Here is a 20,062-nt window from a genome sequence, read left to right as displayed (position 1 = left end):
AGGTAGAGCACACGTACAGATTCTCCTTACAGAGAGGTGAGAATGTTTTGTTCATGTCAGCCCACAAAGGCAACACAAATCTAAATTGCATCCCTTGGTGATAGTCCGTCCTCCTCATAAGACATAAATTAAAAGGCGTGCAGACTGGCAAACGCACAGCTAAAAAGACAGTCAAGGTCTGGCACATATTGTGAAACACATTTCAACTCCATTAATCCACTTCATTCACTTATCACAGCCGGCTTTCTTCTTTGAATACGCTAAACTAGAGAAAAAAAAAATGTGACAGTGTGTCCTTCATGACACTCAAAGCCAGGTGCATCCCCATCAATATCAGCAAAAAGAGGAAAAAAATTAAACCATCTCAAAACATATACTGTAGGAGTGCAGTGATTTAATATACTGCCATAAGCCCTTGCTCCTACACTCGACATGCAATTTGGAAATAAATTGACTGATTTAGATAGAGGCACAGGGAGGAGAGGGGAAAAAAAAGAAGAAAAAAAAAACTGATGTAAACCTGGTTCACTACTATTGAGTAAGGTGACATTGCGCAACAAATCACTTGCATGAATAGAGAAAGAAAACGATTTCTATTTCTAAAAAGTAATTTTGTTTGGGGAAGGTGCGTTGATTGCCATGTGTGTGAATCTATTCCTTACTCGGCTCGAGGAGCCTGAACATTTTACACAAGTCAATGTTATATTTTGCTGTTAGCATAATAATCAGAAAGGCCAGACTTTCATCCAAAGAATAACAGAATCTCATTTATTCCAAGTACATAATAGAAGGCCAACTGCAACAGCCTATCTCTCCCATTCTTTGCATATCTTGCTGTGCGGGGAGCAGAAATAGTTGACTTTTACAGCTGCAAAGTCCATTGTGTTTTAATTGAGCCCAATGAAGAATAATTAAGCAATTACAGTGTTGATAAGAGAGAGGCATAATAAACAGATAAAAGACAAGTGCTTGTACACTGCAGAGTGAATTGGACATACCTCCAGTATGGCATCACCACAAGAAGACAAAGGATCAACGGCAGCGTCCGAAAAGGGCCAACAGCCTGCGTTTCCCTCTTTTTTTAAAAAGCTTGTGGCTGAATGTAGAGAAAATGCTCGTGGTCAGACTCAAAATTTAAGACTTCCCAGCTGGATTTTGGGAATGGGAGTGCACTCTGATATTTTCTTCACTCTGACATTAGTGGGTTTTATTTTTTGAGTAATTGCACAGCTTGATGTGTACTCAGGGGTTTCCATGAGAACGATGAAAGCCTTATTTCAACAATGCTGCAATTATGGGGGGAAATATGGAAATACATTTTGAGCCAGTTCACAGTTGAGTTGGCTGGAATAATAGGAGCAGAAAACAGAAACAGGGAGCAGGAGTGAAAATGGCAATTTGAAACTCAACTGTCTTTAAAATAGCAGCCCATAATGAAAAGTAATCCTTACATCCAGAATGCCTAATACCCTGGATGTGTCAAATATTGCTGCACAATTCATCTTACCTTGAAATAGTCTGTGGTACCACAATTTTCCAAACAGTGGTATCTGTTTTATTCAATATACAGCAGCCATAATCTCTGTTGGCATCATCTGCTGGTTGGCAGTGATAATCTATAATCCATTCATCCAGAGAGGGTACACAAATACATATTTGTTTCCTGGGATTAAAAGCTTATGGAGGGTGTATGGCATGGCCAATAATGTTCATCCATGCCAGCTATGACAGCATTTTCAGCTGTATTGTGGATAAAGGATTTGCTTTTAAGTCACAGAGCAGTATCCAACAGTATCTGAACAAAAAAAAACAAAAAAAAACAATTTAAATACGGAGAAGCTACAAATACACATCTCTCTTTAAGATTTAGGAGTTCCACCTCTGCAAAAGTTGTACACATTTAAAACAGTCAGGAAACAGGGTCACAAACCCCAGGCTCATTGCAATCCAATTCAAACGTAAAGCCAATTATTCTCAGTATTAAGTCTGTAGATGCATACACATGGAGCCTTCTGTCAGTGGCTTTCATTCATTTTGGGAGTACTCTCGTCAGTCAGCAGGACGCATGACAGAACAATGCCACTGGTAATCGGGGGGAGGGCAGTGTGGTGCAGTATAGCTAACATGAGATCAGTGAAAGAAACAAAGAAGAAGACGACAGAAATGGTGAAGCATCTCCGTCCCAGTGCCGCAATCTATTTAGCAGTCACAAAAACAACCTTCACTTACACGAGACTCTTTTAGTTTTCTTTTTTCTGAGAATGCATTACAAAGATTTTCCCATATCTGCCGTTATACTCTGAACTTGGAAGCTGACAGAGAACCTTCTGTTGGATATAGTGTCTAACAGCAACCCCAATGTGCAGAGTGGCAGTTAGTAGCACTGCTGCATAGCAGCAAGAAAGTACTGAGTTCAAATCCCAGCCTAGGACCTTTCTAGAGTTCATAGAGCCGGCATGTTCTACCCATGCATATGTCTAAAAACATGACTGCTGGATTAACTGGTCACTCTTAAGTCCCCTTAGTGAGTGTGAGCATGCGTGGTTATTTGTACTGTATGTCTTTATGATGGACTAGCAATTTCTTCCAAGTGTACTTTTATGTTGTTGCATTAACACGGTGTGCACCCAAGAGACAAGTAACAATGGAAAAGTTTCCAGTTAATATATTAAAGATTTACAAAGTGATATATTCAGGAGGAGACACAGTCAGAAAATGGTATCAGGGCAGTGGATAGCTAACGTACCATATGAAAGCGCTTTGCCGAGAGCCCGGTTTTCCAGTATTTCACCATAGTGACAAAGGAGATCTAAACACAAAAACCAGAGTCTGAAACCAGCTCTGAAGTTTCTGGCAGCACTCATAGAGGCGCTGTGATTTTTGCACCTGTTCTGACCAGCGATTTTATGCCGATGTCCACAGGGGTGCATTGGCATGTTCCATTTAACAACTTTATGTTATGGAGTCATGCTGTGGTCACTTTTTACTACATAACCAATCAATGCTTTCAAATGTCATTTTAAGCACACAATCACTCCAACAAAGTTCTGTAAATCTATCTGCAGTTAGTTGTTTTTTTTTCCCACAATATGTTGTTTAGTCCCAAAAATAAATTTCAGTACACATGCAGCTGGTGGGATGGAAGTTAAAATCCTGATGTGCAACAACAACACAGCTGCATTTTTCCCTACCATGCAGAAATATCACTTTGCCAATGAACGCCAATTACTAAGCAGAAATTGTATATCAACAAAGACCACATTAAAACTATGAACAGCTTTAAAGGGAATTGCTTTCATACCCAACGAAGTTTATGCTCACAAACAGCCGTTGTGCCTACACATACCGTATTCCCATTAAATAGGCCAAATGACATGACATTTAATAACCGATTACCCACATTTCACTTTGCACACCAGGATTTTTTTCACTGCCAGATCTGCATGATTAATAAATGATTTCAATAGAACCTGTCTGACAACACGATGGAGGCCAAGAGCTCTTAAAAAACAACTGATCAAGAGCTGAAATGAAGAAATTACGGACAGCGCAAAGCACTGTCCAAACTAAAACCTTTCAAATAGCCCTTCTCCAACTCAAAAATCACAAAAGAATCCAGAACTGAGTCCATCCGTTAACGCCAGTGTTTATGATTCAACAACAACAAAGACTGAGCAAAAATGGCCTTCAAGGCAGCATTCCAAGGTCAAAACTACTGCTGACTGAAAAAGAACAAAAAGGCCATTTTACATTTGCCAAATGTGCCACAGTATACAAGACTTTTGAAAAAAAAAAAAGTGCTGCTGACAAAGATTTAAGCTGTAATTTTAAAATGTGTGTATCCTGGAACAGTTTGAATTAAACTAACTTTTTTTTATAAGAACAAAGAAGCAAACAAGTGTAGACCAAAATTCCTTCATAGTGATGTAAGAGATTAATTGCCAGTTTTTGCAAACACCATAATCCCCTTAAAAAATCTAAACTACCTCATAGCAGATGAATACCATTGACCAGCTCATAGCATACAAACATTTCCACAAAACTGTTTATGCCATGGCAACATTTTGTATTTCACCACATATCGGCATAAAAGCTCTACTAAGAAAACAATTTCTGATGTACTTCACCGAGATAAAATTAGGACCCGTGATGCTGTACAAAAGGCAACACTTGTGGTTTAGAGTTATTTACCTTGTTTTTGCAGAATGGCACTTCACACCGCAAAAATGACCGTTCCTACCTATAGTGGTAATATTTTTATTCCCTAAATTTGAAAGACATTTTGAAAAAAAAAAAAAAAGACAGTGAATTGATGTAAAGTGAAAACTCTTTTCAGGTTTTATGTAACCTGAAAAGTTTCTGAAACTCCCAGTTTCAGAAACTGGAACTGCAACAAGCTGTTAGTTTGTTGTTGTCATATCTAGTAAAGCTAATCTGAAACGGGTCACGTTAAAACAATGACATCTGACCAAGAGGTTCAATCCTGAACAGTCACACTCCAGTTTCAGCTTCACAGTCACTAGATTTCTAATCTTTGTTTAAAGATTGTTTTTGGATAAAGGGTGATTTTTTTTGTTTTGTTTTGTTTTGTTTGTTTTTTAAAAAACTTAAAATGTCATTTAAAAATTAAAACCAAGAATTTCATCAACTGAAAGCTAATGGATCTTCTCATCTTGAACAACAAAAACATGAAATAAAAAGCTAAGAATAATTTGCATGTCGCTGCTCAAAAATATTAAGCTGTCTACCTCTGACTGAGAGTGTTATGACAGTGAATCCCTGTGGGTTCTGGGAATTGCATAATAAGTGGAGTTGCATTTCATTATCTGCATAATAAAGAAATTATGCAATGGTTTAAAGATGGCATAAAAGGCAAATAGAAATGAATGTGACCCTGGGGGAACTATGCAACGTGTCATACAATATCTAATCCCAGGCTAAATGTTTTCAGAGCAACTAGCATGTCCACATAGTATATGTATTTAAATGTGTGAAAGACAATTTAATGTGATGGATGTCCGAATGGTACAAATTAATTTGCATTTCTTTATAAGCCATGAAGTACATTAATTTATAAAAACCGCTACAGTCAAACTTCAAAAGTATTGTACTTTGAGGACACTTTTTGTCACAAAAACAGTCACGTGTTTTCTACCAGTTTTGTACATCAAGGTACCAATGCAGTGAATCTGAACGGTAAACTTCAAGTCTTCCTACAAATTCCTAACTGGAGTTAGGTCTCAACTTTGAGCCATTCTAGCCTACAGTGATGCCAAAAATAGCCATGCTCTTAAAAATGTAATTTCTTCCTCAAAGATTTGTGGAAAAATCTTTGTTGGCATTACATCAATTAAGTCATTCTTATAATTGCTAGTCAGTTTGTTAGATGTTTCCCTTAATATTTTTTGACAATTTGTCTTTGGTAATAAGCTCCAAGTTTTGAAGGTTGGAAGCCTTCCTTGCCATCATCATAATATTTAGCTCCCTTCACTGATTCAAGTTGAGTCTCTGGCTGTTGTCCAATGTTAATATTACTTCCAATCAGAAGAAAAAATGTTGGTACGCTTAAAAGATTACTGTAAAACCCTAGCCTTCTATGAGTAGGTAATTTTTAACCAAACTGTATTTACGTTCAATCCACTGGCACCAGCGTTCTCCATCCACTCATCTGATTATCAAAATGGACAATAAAATGAGTTGCAGCAATTTAAATTTTAAGCTCATTTTATTGTTTTAGGTCTTTAAACAATTTCCAAGTTCAGTTGATTAACTCTGTAACATTTAATCAAAACTGCTGTCGTTGCAATTCTTAAGAGAAAAAGTGAAAATGACTCACAGAGATGTGCATTTTTAGACTAAACAGTAACATTCAAAACTTTTTCAAACTGTAGACGCTGCTTGTTAGATTCATAAGCTTTCTTTTTTTCTTCACAATTTATACACATTAACGAAGAGCCTAAAATCTGCATAACATTCTGCGCTCACAGTAAACCCGAGGGCTTCATAGGCTTTGTCGTATTTCCTTGTCTTTTTCTGCCATCACTTGCTGTAATTGCCTCTGCCGCAGTTCTCTTTTCACCATCACAAACTTCCCGTCCTCCATCAGTTCTGCACACTACAGATGGTCAGACTGATCCAAAATATTGGTAATATCGATACCAAGTCGATATTAACATCGCATCAACCCTAGCATGGTAGGAACAATGCTTCAGTTTCATTTTGGAAATGTCTTCCCTTCTCAGGTCTATCTTATCCATTTATCTTAAACATTGTTTTGATTTGCTTTCTTTTTATATATTTATTGCACTTTATTTAAGTAAAATGCACACAAGTTTCCTTTGTTTTTCTGTTGTTTCTGTTTATCATGTTAACATGTTGAAGTATGTTGAAGACACCTATAAATTAGAAACAAATTCTGCCCTAGGTTTCAATCATATAATTCAAAGTGAAAATAAATAAATAAATAAAAAATAAAAAATAAATCACAAAACACCTAAAGGTCACAGGTGTGATGATGTATAAAACTTGGAAAGTAAAAAGTATTGATATCTTCACTGGTGATGACACACCTCTACTGCACACCCGTGTGACTGGCTATTTTGTCTACTGGGTTGAACAGGCAGCCTGTTGATTAGTTTGAGCACTGCTGCCACCTAGTGACTGGAGGCTTGTTTATTATTCAAGTATGAATAAAGACACCAATCCAGAAAAGTCACCCTGCCTGTCACATCCCCCACCCCACCCCCACACACACTATTTGACATGTGCTGCTGTAAGGTAAGCCTACAAACTCAGTGTTGAGCCTTTTGCACTCTCTTGCCTTTTGTTTTCTTCTAGGACTGCCTGTATCTACCTATACAAGGCACAGTAACAATAATCGGAATCACAATATCAATATTCCCAGCTTCACTATTAGAAATGAGTGTTTCAACTCATTTAAATGGGAAACAGTATCGTTGTTTGTGTTGTATATTCACTTTCTGCCCCATCTGATGGATACTTACAGTTAGAAGGCCTTTGCTGAACAGCTAAAGAATAAAGAGACAGTTCTTTTCAAACCATGTAAATATCACAAAATTCTGAAACTATTCACATAAAAATGCATGTTTTCCATGTTGAAATAAAACAGGTTTATTATGACTTTACAGTCACCAACCAATTTATTAAGTACATTTGTTAACTTTCTTATCTGACATCAGTCCTATTTTGATCAATAAAGTTTGGGGTAATATTTTATTCATATTTGTTGAGCAGTTCATATAGAATGGTAAAGAAAACTGCAAATGATTTCTTTTAAATGTAGATGTTAGGCCTTCATTGAATTAGGCTAACACAACCACATGAATGAAATATATCTATATTTTTAAATAATTATATTTAAGTTATGTTTGCTTTAGGTGCCTTACTAACTACACATGAAAGGTGAAAGAAATACACTACCGTTACAAAAGCTACACTATAACTTTAAGTCAACGTGATACCAGTATGATCTTCATGTTCTCCTCTTTTACATTATGAGTTCTGCCTTCTGTGAGGGACTGGCAACCTTTCCAGGACAAACCCTGCCTCTCACCCGACGACCACAGGACACCGACACCTGCACCTTTATGACCCTGCAAAGACACGTTACTAGAAACAATGGATGAATCTATGCAAATAAAAAAACTCAATTGTCAAACGCTAATGGCAATATAATCTGCACAAAATTTATCTTGCGTCTTATACCAGCTTTCCATGTGATGTTGTTAAACATTTCTGACATATGTAATTATTACTTAGACCATTTCCAGACACGTCTATATTTAGCATAACAACATTAAAAAATATTGTAAAAATTGCACATTGTTACTTCACTGTCAAGTTTGTGAGCACTTGACTTGAACTTGTGGTATTTTTGTAACTGAATCTCTGATGCCATCTGCTGGTCTTTCATATGAAGTGCATAGGTTGTGTTATGTTCACATCTCCTCATTTCATATCTGTATTCAAAGCTATAAATTTAGTTACTTTTTATGATAACATAATAAATATTTAAACCATTGTTGACATTACTCTGTAATGTTACTCTGTTTTCTTACACTCCAAGTCCTCACTGTTTTGCATTGATTTTGTATTGTTAATGTGATTTATTTGCTTCTTTACTTGCTTTTAAGTCAAAAGAGAGCATTTACCCTTTAAATTAAAAAAAAATAAAATAAAGTGTGCTCATATATGATTCATTAAAACTAATTTTAATTTAAGCGCTTCTTAATCAGTGTCACTAGGTTCTGGACATGAGACCCCCAACACTGCATGCGATCAATGTTTCCTTCAACACACCTGATTCAAATGAGTGTCTATTTGCAAGGTGAAAATATGAGCTGATCTTCCAGAAAATCATCTGAATCTCGCACAACAGAAATTCCTAAGCGGGAGTGGACCCTTAAACATGAACATCGTCTGAGGAGCATTTTTGAAAGTGTGCTCACATCTGATTTATGAAAGTTTGAGAATAAAATTCAGCTAAATCTGAAAACAGCTGAAGTAACATTTTCATTATCCAAGTTTGGCATGAATCAAGCTTTAAATCATAGCTGAAGAAAAATATGTTGTGATTTATTATATATATATAAATATATTCAAGACTTACCACTGAGAGCAGCTACTCACTTGTTTTTTGCACAAAAAAAAAAATGTATGACCTAATCTGATTATAAATTTCCTTCAATAAGTTCAGAACATTATTGACTAATGGATTTATAGCACCTTTCAGTGGCCCTTGACTCTGCTAAGTTTATGACAGATTTAATAAATTCAACTTGGAGCATTAAATCAAGAGGTTGATTGCTTTATTATCCATCTTCAGACTGTGGTGGTTAAAAGTCTATAAAATTATACAACAAGCAGCTGGTTTCTGTTTACAGATTTACAGCCCATATTTCAGACAGCGCTTGAATGCAGCTTCTCTAATCCTCACTAATCTGGATGCAACATCGTCACATGAGAGCTGACATCTGGGGACAGAATCTCGCTTTTCTAGTAAAGACAAAATACTGGATGGCGGTCATTTTCTGAGACAGAATGACCATTACAACTTGCCAGAAGGTTACCCTTATATCATGCTCTGTTCTTTGTGTGTCTCTCTTCCTGCCCAGGATGCTTTTACCCAGAGGAAAAAATGAGAGGGGCCAATCTGAGGGTAAGGCAGTTTATCAGGTCATCATCCGTCCTACTCCATCTTGAGTCCCTCTGTTGTTGTTGTTGTTGTCAGCTAGTACTATACAGAGAATTTTCAAGGGTTAAAAACCCGCCCTACTGTAAATGTGTTTACTGTAATGGTTTTTAATACATGCTCATGTGCAGCGCTGGAAAAGAAAAAAAGAAAATAAAATTGTGCCTCCTAGAGATTTATCAAGATCCAACAAATTTTATTATCTGGCAACGTTAACTTGAGTCGACGCAATAAGCAGTTTCCAAATGACGATTTTATTTAAGATTATCCAAACAAAACTGGTGCTATGGAAACCAGCCGCCAACGAGTGTGAATAATGTTTTAGTTCGATTATACCTGTTACAACTGGGATTGATTATTGCTTGATGAGTAGTCTTATCTGATGAGAACTTAACAAAAAAGATCCCAAAAAGCAACGGATCATGTTCTGATTTATAAAGAACACATAAAAAAACAAAAACAAAGTCAGTCACATTGGAGAAGATTACGAAGCCATTTCTAAAGGATTAGGAAAGGACTCCAGCAAATGAAGGATAGCCATGCTCTATTCCTGGAGAAAACATGAAGCAGTGGTAAACCTGAAAAAAGAGATGCCCAACTTTTAAAATCACTCCAGGACCAAAATAGCAACTCATGTAGGACCTCACAATATAACTCAAGACAATATTTAACACACATCAGACATAATTTGATTCAGTTTAGTTCAGAGCTCATGATAAAACAAGAAGAAAGAGACAGGGCAAAAACATTATTGATGGGAATCCCACCCAAACGATTGTTGGTGCCCAAAAGTTTTTTGGAATGAATTTCTAAATGCAGATTTTTTTTTTTTTAAAGGTGTACATCCAATTACCTCTGTTGTTAGAGGGTGAAAGGTAGTTTCTTTATTGATATTTCTGAAATTATGAGGCACTTGTTTAAAACATTACAGCACCACATCTTTCATTGTAACATTTTGTATTTTAAATAAGCAGCTGACATTACTCCTACATATACGTTATTAAAGGTTTACTGCAAAACTTCATTTCAAACATGCCTGAAAAAGAGACTGACAATATAACTATATGCCGACAATTAACAAATCTGCAACTTTCAAATTAGTTGGTTGTGCAAACAAAAATCATTAGGAACTAACTTTCTTTTTAAACCAGTGTTTAAACTGGTTTAAACTTTCTTTTTAAACCAGTGTTTAAAAAGAAAGTTAGAGTAACATCTGTTAAATAAATTCAAGCAGTGATTGTTTTTTTTACCTCCTGCAGTTGGACCTGGGTTTTACCCTCCTGGGATGCATCAGCTGTCAGTGTCAGACGACCCGGAGCAGTGGGAGGTGGATTCTTATCACCCTCTCACACACACCGTTGAAGCCAGGGTTAAAGTTCAAAGTATTGGGCGGGGCAAGAAATACAACCTGATGGCTCAAGTCATACCCACGTATGGCTTTGGGATTCTGCTTTACATCCTTTATATTATGTATAAGGTAATCACTGCAACAAACCTCCCTAATTGGTAGATTATTGAGTGTGGGATGAATACGCCTTATAATAATGACTCTTATATTTAGTTATTGTTCAGTATCTTTATACTCAGTTGAATGTACTCTTTGCTGTCAAGGTGATTATGAGTTTTATTTAAACTATAAAGTGTGACAATTAAAAGATGCTTTGCATTAGCCCTTTGCACAGCCCTACTAATCATAACTGCATGTTTGTGCACAGCTAACATGCAAGGGAAAGGTGAATAAATCAGGGCTCTATTCAACAGACAAGACAAAAACCACATCGAACGCAAGTGGTAAGTTCTTTCAGACACAGAAAATGTTTGTCAGCTTTTGAGTGTGGCTTAGACTTTTTGATTGGTAATTTGATGGTGTAAATTTCACATGGGAGAGTTTTGTGTTTTGTTTTGTTTTTTTCATTTTTTTTTTTTTTGTATTTAATTCTTTTAAGAGAAACATTAGGAAAAACCAAGAGCACAGGAAAACTGCCAGAATTAATTTTGAAAGCACACCAAAGTGATCTTTATTTTGTTTTTAATCATCTGAAATGATTTGTAAAGTTTGTGTTTTTTTTTTTATTATCACAGTGTTTATTAATATTGATCCCTTTATTTGTATGAAACGTTTAGCTACTGATTGTGAGCTTGCCAGGCTTCAGGAGAAACTTCTGCAAACAGAAATGATGCTAGAGAGGATCGTCTCAGGGAGGAGTCATTGTTCTTCAAGGTAAGGAGCTTCTTTCCCCCAGAACATCCATTAGTCACTACTACAACATCTTGAAAATGACTGAAACGTATTATTTGATGGGAGACTAGGCTAAATAGAAAATATGAGAATGAAAATAACTCCAAAAGAAGTAATATTTTCAACTAGGAAATGACGAGCAAAAATCTCAATAGAATGAAATCCTTGTAAGGTAGCAGAGCTGCTGCGCCAGTAAGCAGTGCACTTTCTACGGCAATATTCAGTTAAAAGAAGAAACAATAAGTGGGTAATCATTCACTCATGAGCCTCGGAAGATATAATTGATATTTCTAAAACAACACACTTTTGGGAAATCCAAACAGCTGAGGAATTTATGAGCAAAAATGCAGCTTGTGTACCTTGTTCTGCAGTTTTGTAAAAACCTGACAGCTAGCTTTTTTTTTTATTTTTATTTTAATAAAATAAGCCTGAGATTCTCGAGTTAACTTGTGCTGCTTCACAGTGGCAGAAAGCGAAAGAGTAAAACTTCAACATCAAAGAAGGAGGAAAAACTCCTGAGGCAACTCAGACAGATCACACTGCTGATGCAGGAGGGCCGTTTGGAGGGAGCCTCTCCCGAGATGGAGGCTGAGGAGGTCCCCTACGGTGCAGATTGGGAAGGTATGTGCTCAAGTGTAAATCCTCAAGCGCCTCTAATAATTTCAGAAAATATGTTTGAGGAGCAGGGCTTACCTCCAGTGAAACCCCGAGCATTTTATTTATGTAAAGCTTACTATTCCATGCTCCATTAACACAGGCTATCCAGAGGAGACTTATCCAGCGTATGATGAGTCCTGTGATAGACATAAGTATGAGACCGTTAAGCTGGAGGAGGATCCCAGCCAACCCACTGCTGAGGCCCTTGCAGAGAGGATGGAGCAGGAAGAGGAAGAGATCATGGCCAGGAAACTCTCCATTGTGGAAGAGGAAGATGAAGAGGAAGAGGAAAAAGAGGAGGAAGAAGAAGATTTAGACGAGGAAGAAGAAGATGAATTAGAAGAAGTTGGGGAAGCAGAAGAGGACAAAGAGCTTGAATATGTGGAGGACGAAGAGGTGGAAGAAGAGGAGAAGAAACAGTTGCTCATTCCTGCTCCTCCTGTCATTGGCAGAAAGCAGGAAAGAGTCGGTTTGGAGGTGAGCAAAGAGCTGCAACAACACAGGGGAGAGAAGAAGCAAATAACCTTCAGTGAGAAGAAACACGTGTTCCACTACCCCAAAGAGGACACCTTCGAGGAAGAGGAGGAGGAAGAAGAAGAGGAGGAGGAAACGGGGGATGAGACGGAGGAGGACGTAGAAGCAGAAGAGGAGGAGGAAGCTGACGATGATCCTCTGATGGAGGCAGAAAGCCTGCAGTTTAGTTGTGAAGGCTCTTCAAATCCAGAGGAACGAGCAGAGGAAGATGAAGAGGAGTATTTGTTAACTTTGGCACCGATGGAAGACGAACATCTGATTCACGCAGACGTCCCAAAAGAGGTCGGACAGAATGTCCTGAGGATGAGAAACAGGAGAGAAAGAGAAAGTTTTACAGCAACCTAAGTCTGCATTAGCCCTCACATGTTTAAACCACCAAAAATCAAACTTATTTGAGAAACATCATCCAATGATAAAAAAAAAACATTGTTAATGGTTTTCTTTTGTTCACTGTAGAAAAGTGTGATCAAATTTATTGGTTTATGATGTCTGAGCTTAAAGACCTGTCATATAGAAAAAATTATTTAGTTATTTTTCTAGTGAAATGTCATTAATTTAAAGAAATCATGTGATTACTATCCATTAAATTCCTCATAATCCATCAGTAAAAGAAGGAACATGTTACATACCTAATTTCTATATTGAAATACTTTGACCGCCGCTTGTTTTTATGTCACTTATCGCTTATTTGAAACATTGATAATTCCTTCTTTCACATATTTCTCATAAACAGTAATAACAGAGAGCAGAAGCGTTGCTGGAAATGACACTTATCAGCCAAGTATCATCACTAACAGGGAGACTGAGAAACAAAACTCTTGTAAAAATGCAACAGGTACAAGTGACACATTTCAGAAACAAGCTTAATAAAAGGGTAAAAGTCACGACATTGCATAGGATTTGAAGCCAACATCATCATAACAGAAAAAACAATTCACCACAGATTGCAGACGTCTTGACTGACGTCACCGCTGTTTTGGGAACATAAGATGAATATTTGGCTCCCCCTCATGGTTTGGTTTGGTTTGACTGAGCTGGGTTGAATAAACTGCAACATGATGAGCTCTACAGATTATCCCAACTCCTCACTGAAATCATGTCCCTGCAGGGAAAAACGACCGACTGTCTTTGCTGGTAGGCAGCAATAACACCAAAGACAATGGCCATGACTTAGTGAGAAACATACATGATATTTTTTTTTCCCTAAGTAATGACCTAATTCTCAACGTGGAGGGGTAATATTTTTATAAATACTAGAAATGACTATTTTTGTTTGTTTGTTTACATTTTGTTTCTTAAGAAAGACCTGTTTTGTTTGTTTTAGTTTTGTGTCATTGCTTGTTTGCAAGTATTTAGGTATGTCTACTGACGTTTACAATTAAATCTGTAAGTGTCCACCATCGATTCCCGTTGTGCATCTTTAAATCATCATATTCTCACCTGTGTGCTTCATGCTGAGTCAATTCACTTATAGTCCACTCAGGAATTGACTTCAAATTTGGAGCTGAAGAACTTGTGTCCTTTGTTTTACATTTGTAAGAAGTCAGCAAACCAAAGTGTTCTAGTGTTAACAGCTGGATAATAAACTGTTTGCACTGTTTGTTCGCTGCTTTTCTCTTCTTTATTACCGTCAGCTCTTCAGACAAACAAGCAGTTAGCAGCGCTGCTAATTCACTGTCATTCCGTTACAAAACTTATCGCTGTGTTCCTGTCGTTCCCTTGAGCAGCTCTCTGATAGCAGAAAGGCATGTCCGTAAATAAGTTTTACAAAATACTGTACAATAACCGAAAAGAGAGATGTAACTTCTATTATGAATTAGCAAAACCCTACAAATTACAATGAAATACTACTTCCGGTGGACGCCGGAAGTAAGACCCATAATCGTTTCCGCAGTAAGCTTCCGAGGAATAAGGTGGATGTGGTTTCAAAAAAAAAAGAAGCTGCTACTACTCTAACCTGCAGCAACACGCCTCTTTATTTCTACACACACATATTGTGGTTGGTTTTCCGTTTCTAGTTGGTCATTAACAGTAATAGCAACAGTCTTCAACTACAGCTGGGCATTTTAATTACATTGTCACAAAAATGTTTCTGTCTTCACAGATGATTTCAGCTAGCTGTTGTTTTAGTTCCAATGTTATTTTTACTGATCATGTTGCATCAACACAGGGGGATGTTTCAGTCTTTATAGACATGAAAGTAAGATTGCAATGTAAAAATCTTGCAATTAGGTACAGTTACCTATACTTTTTATAACCTTTTACAAGTTGAACATCTGTGCTTTTGCACTAAGCCTTGCTATTTTGATAACTGTACAGAGAGATGGAATAATAATAAAAAAATAATAATAATTTATTATTATTATTATTATTATTATTATTATACTAATAACCAATTTTATTTATAATTCCCTTTATATGTCAAGTTTAAATTAATACAAATTCAAACATCTTTCCTTGTTGCAGCCACATTTGGGTGAACAGTCAAGGACCAGAACAAAAGAACAAAATTAGGTTCTTTAGCAGCTTTTATGTTTTTGTCCCTCTGATGACTCTAAAATACAAATAGAAATATAAACACCAAGAAAGTGGTACAAATGAGAGGTTGGTTGTACAACAGTGACTATGTGATTTTATATGCTTGGTTTAAGTCGTTTAAGTCAAACATTGTTGTCTCAGACATTTCTACAATCTGTGACATAGTGCGAATGCTCTGGTTTTTACCAACAAAAAAAAAAGATAGTAGCTGGGATATGACAGGGATATGACAGATTTTTGTGATATTTTACTGGTATGAAGACATCCAGGATATTTCATTTGACAGATTTTAAGTTTATTTTTCTCATGATCAAAGGACTTTGTTTATACCATCAGAGTAAAATTGTACACCATTTACTGTACATAATGACGAGAGCACTGAAATGACAGAACCTCTGGATCCTGGACACACGTGAGAAAAGCAGACTATACAGCAAGAGTATCAACCATTTGGAAATAGAAATTTCAAATAGAACACAACTGAATACAAGAATAGCACATTTGTTAAAGATCTTCTCAGAACCCACAGTAACAATAGCGGTATCAGCGATTGTTCTTTGCTGTCGTTCAGCATATATTTTTTTCAATGGTTGTAAAATAGAAAATCTACTACTTTACATGTGACAAAAAGAGACTCTGCCCTAGAAGAAGCAGGAGGACAAATATTTCGAGTAAAAATGTGAGCAGTGTGTGATGTATTGATTTACTGCCAGTTAGATGAGGAATGTATTAAACTCTTTAATGGAGCATAAAGTTCATGAAAATGTCAAGAAAAAGATATGTGTTCAAACAAAAGGTGGATTCACTCTCTTTGTTTGTTGGCAGTAGGTCATGCTGTGTTAATGAATTTTGAAGGAAATTAGCAGAGTGAAGTTCTGAAGCTAATTATAATTTACCTACAGACGGACTGAAACTTTGGAATGAACTATCTTGAATCTTCTGTAGCCAAATGGTGTTCATCCATTCTGAACATATATCTGAGGTAAACTGAAGTTTAGAGAAATACCTTCGGTGAACGCGAGGATGGCAAGAAACACAAAGATTAATTCAAGTTCAAGTCATTTTGTGGCCAAACTTTAAAACTGGAGTTCATCTTCAAAGGCACAATAAAGTATGTACAGCAATATATCTTTCCATCACGTAATTCAAAGTAAAGTGCACCATCATCCTGTACATTCACATTGAACAGTGTGACACAATAAGTGGTAGACAGCACTGTGTAACATACCTTTACCCTTTTCAAGTTGGGGTCTCTAATTGATTCTTTTGGAAGTAAGTGATTTTTTTTTTTTTTTTTTTTTTTTTGTATTGGCACCAAAACAGCCAATACTGATGAAGTTGTTACAAATGACTGCAGAAAATAAAATGACCATGCGATGAAATATGGAAATAACAAAATACTCTGATCAGCATGTTATCTTTGAATTCATGCACAACAAGGACGTGTGAGACTGTGCTGTAGACTACAGAAAGAAAATATACGGAGTTGCTCAAACACACTCTTTGTGTGCCTGTTAGTTAAAATGTACAAGTAAGGAAATGTTAAACTTCTAAAGCTACTACGTAAAGAAACAGTGCAGGTTTTTATAATGCAGTTGCAGTATACAAAATTACAATATAAGTCAAGACCAATTCCTTTGATTTTACCAGTGGATTACTTTTTGTGCTTGTTTTCTTCCACAGATCATAACCATTTACCCCTTTTCGACCGCAGGCACACATAGACACCGAGGACTTGAAGCCCGCAATGTATTTCGCAGTATGCAGGAGTTCCAGGGCATTGGGTGATTTAAAGATGTCAAACCAACCCGAGGGATACACAAGCAGCCCTTAAGGACAGACAGATCAGCTCTTCTTTGAACCTCAGATTTGAGTTTATTCACAGGCAAGTTTACTGTCAAAGCTGGAGAGGGCAATGGCAAAGGCTTGCAGCGCACACATTGGATAGTTATAGTCCATTGTGAAGACGTCCTCCGCCACACGGCCGAACTGCATCACAATGTAGTCAGCTGCAAAAGAAAACGTACGTTTTACTCAATCGACACTGACACAAAAAAATGAAATTGTATGTCCTAGGAGTTTCAAATTGTCAGTAACAACAGTGAATGAAAGTGAGGAGACAGAGGATGCTTTGAAGAATCAGTCGACACGGTTACCAATACTTGGGTTTATCAAGGGATGAATGTTGGGCTTGCATGAGGTTGAGTGATTGTGTTGTTCAGTTACGTGGCATATGGTATGCAGATGTCCCAGAGGCCCCATGTTGGAACCAGTGGGTAAATAAAGACGCCCACACATCTTGTGTCATCTCACACTATGTTGGAAAGATTGAGCTCCATGTGGCAGACAACGGCAAAGCAAGACAACCAGCCATGTGCATATCCAATTGCTATCAAGCTCTGCAAAGTGCCATGCTTTATTTAATTTTTTTCTAAACATTACCCTTTGTGTCTAGTGATCTTTCCCTTCTGCTTGATTGACTGTTGCTCCTGCAACTGCATGCATCACATTGTTGAAGTTACGTTGCCACTCAGTATGACCTTTATGTGCATTCTATCCATGAACGCATCTTTCAAAAAAATCTAAACTTATAATTTGGGTAAAAAGACTAGGTATACCCAATTCCCAAACAGCTTGATAAACTAGCTCTTAGTTGTAAACACTTGCCATTTGTATTTCTGGATCAGTTTCTCAGATTGTTTGCAACACATGATGCTTGTAAATTGCATCTCTGATGTCACTCCAAATAATTTCATTTTCATTTTATCTGAGGTCATGACCTTGAGTGGACTATTGTAGCACCTTGGATTATTTTCCTCTGGTCTAATTTACTATTGCTCTGTATATTGACCGTGTTTTGGACCACTGTCCTGTTGGTGACCCAGTTTGGTCCAAGGTTTAGCCAACAGATAGACTGATTCCCATCTGAATGTAAAAAAAAAAACTTTCCCATACAGTGTGGATCATGACCTGACTGATTCCCATCTGAATGTAAAAAAAAAAACTTTCCCATACAGTGTGGATCATGACCCCTCTTTCACCACGCTCAGCAGTTTTCACAAAACTTTTGTGCTTAAACTGCATTTGATTTTAGCCAAACATTGTGGTTTGAACTGTGAAAAAATGTCTTAAATGCAAACCTAAGCTGTGCTGCCATATGCTTTTCAGAGAGAAAAGGGCTTCCGCTGGCAAGATGCAAAAGTTAAGAAACAAACTAATGGCTGTCAAGTTTGAGATGTGTAAGGACAAGGAGTTTTAGAGAATTGTGCTTCCTGAGGTTACTTGTGAATTATCTTTATCACAGCAGATTGATCAGGCTCACTAATTTTAGAATAACCACAACCGTTTTTACAGATTGAAAAGCGGTTACAATGTCCTTGCTAACTAAGCAATGTCCTTGCTTAGTTAATAACCCCTAATTCTTTCAAAGGTATAAACAGCCTTTTACAGGGTTGGTCACTTTCACTGATGATTCATTAATCATGTGCGTGTAATTAGCAGCATTAGGCTGCTTCTTTCCCTCTTGAATCTGATGAAAGAAGTGATGCTGTGCTTCATTTTTCTCATGACAGTATTTGACCAGAAAGTTATTTTGCTCATTTATTTTTTATTTTATTTTGTTGTTACCTACACGTTGTTCTCCTCGGCTGTCTCACAAAAGCCCTGAATAACTAACTCATAAGACCTTTCACAGTAATAAAATGCTCTGTTAATGTCTATTTCTTTATCTGTTCAACATTGATGTTTTTTGCAGGAATAGCTTTGCTGACGTCACAACATCTTTTCAATTTGCTACATTTATTGCCCTCATTGCTAAATTTACTCAATTAAAATGATTTGCCCTGTGGTAATACCCGCTCTGTAAAGTGAGCCAATGAAAAGAAAACCAGACTCTGAACATTATGCTGTCAATGCATTACTGAGAATATGCATCATCCCCCAAATGTAAAGTGATGCTTAGACATTTGGCTCTTACGGTCATTGTCATGAATGATTTGAAAGTTTTTAACAGAAGCCTGCGTGACTCTGCCGTGGAAGTTGAGAACGTAGGACTGAGTGTCGTCGTTCCACACAGGTGTTTTGTTGTGAAGCTCAATCACACTCTCTGTGTTCTTGTTCTGCCACCTGGCCAACAGTGACTCATGCTCCTGAAATGAACAGCAAACAAACACCTTCAGCAACAGCCATTTCACTTTTATGATCAATTATAAAACTATTGCAGGGAGTTGGATAGGTTAGCACATATGCGGCAGCGAGACCTACGTTACGTGGCCGGATAGACACCCTCTCATGGTCCATGTTCATTCCTGGAATGATGACGCTCATTTTGCGAGGCCCTTTGAATCCTAAAACATTGGTTTCCTGTATTGAATAGATGATGAACTGGTCAAGATACAGCAGAAGCATGCTTAAAGAAAAATGTGCCATGTTTATAGTTTTAGTTTATAATTGTATTACTGCAATCTCACATCCCTCTTTTTCTGCAGAATATTAAATGTTGTATAATTGCAAATCGGGTAACCAGTGCATTTCATTCTCAGGATATTTATACTCACATAGCAAATGGCAGCTAGTTCTTGGCGAAGATTGCTGGCTTCGAGGCTGGTGGTGCTCTTCATGGGGTTCAGACCATTGTCATAAACAGTAAACTTGGTTCCCATGAGGTTTGACCTGCAAAAACAGCACTATGCATTCAAGTCTAATTCAAGATTTGGTGTGTGATTGATGTGAACTAACGTATAAAGCGCAATTCAGGTGGAAATTGAGGTGGCATTTCCTAGCGGCTGTATGGAACTAGCCCTTTCATGCATGACTTATGATTCTTTATGCCAGGATTTTTTCCTAATTTTTTTTTTTGTTTTTCTTAAGGCATAAAAATGTGG

The 20,062-nt window shown here is 37.1% G+C and overlaps 2 protein-coding genes across 2 annotated transcripts in view; one reads left to right on the top strand and one right to left on the bottom strand.

The window, feature by feature from the left end:
- Positions 1–8,876: 8,876 nt before the first annotated feature.
- ric3a (RIC3 acetylcholine receptor chaperone a) lies at positions 8,877–14,355 on the top strand. The gene is made up of 6 exons (XM_015006718.2): positions 8,877–9,178; positions 10,471–10,688; positions 10,927–11,002; positions 11,336–11,432; positions 11,914–12,071; positions 12,208–14,355. Exons 1-6 carry the CDS (start codon positions 9,061–9,063, stop codon positions 12,984–12,986), a joined length of 1,446 nt encoding a protein of 481 aa, XP_014862204.2. The 5' UTR covers positions 8,877–9,060; the 3' UTR covers positions 12,987–14,355.
- Positions 14,356–15,428: 1,073 nt separating this feature from the next.
- tub (TUB bipartite transcription factor) overlaps positions 15,429–20,062 on the bottom strand; it is a 17,347-nt gene continuing 12,713 nt past the window's right edge. The window contains exons 8-11 of the mRNA XM_015006721.2: positions 19,736–19,850; positions 19,443–19,541; positions 19,156–19,327; positions 15,429–17,188 (exon numbers count right to left, since the gene is read on the bottom strand). Coding sequence (XP_014862207.2) covers positions 17,055–17,188; positions 19,156–19,327; positions 19,443–19,541; positions 19,736–19,850 — 520 coding nt within the window. The 3' untranslated portion in view covers positions 15,429–17,054. The remainder of the gene's footprint in view (positions 17,189–19,155; positions 19,328–19,442; positions 19,542–19,735; positions 19,851–20,062) is intronic.

Source organism: Poecilia mexicana, unplaced genomic scaffold, assembly GCF_051168715.1.
Source record: "Poecilia mexicana isolate PSO_F unplaced genomic scaffold, ASM5116871v1 scaffold_3, whole genome shotgun sequence".
Lineage (NCBI taxonomy): Eukaryota > Metazoa > Chordata > Actinopteri > Cyprinodontiformes > Poeciliidae > Poecilia > Poecilia mexicana.
Note: the sequence above shows the minus strand (reverse complement) of the source record. Positions and strands in the feature narration are given on the sequence as shown.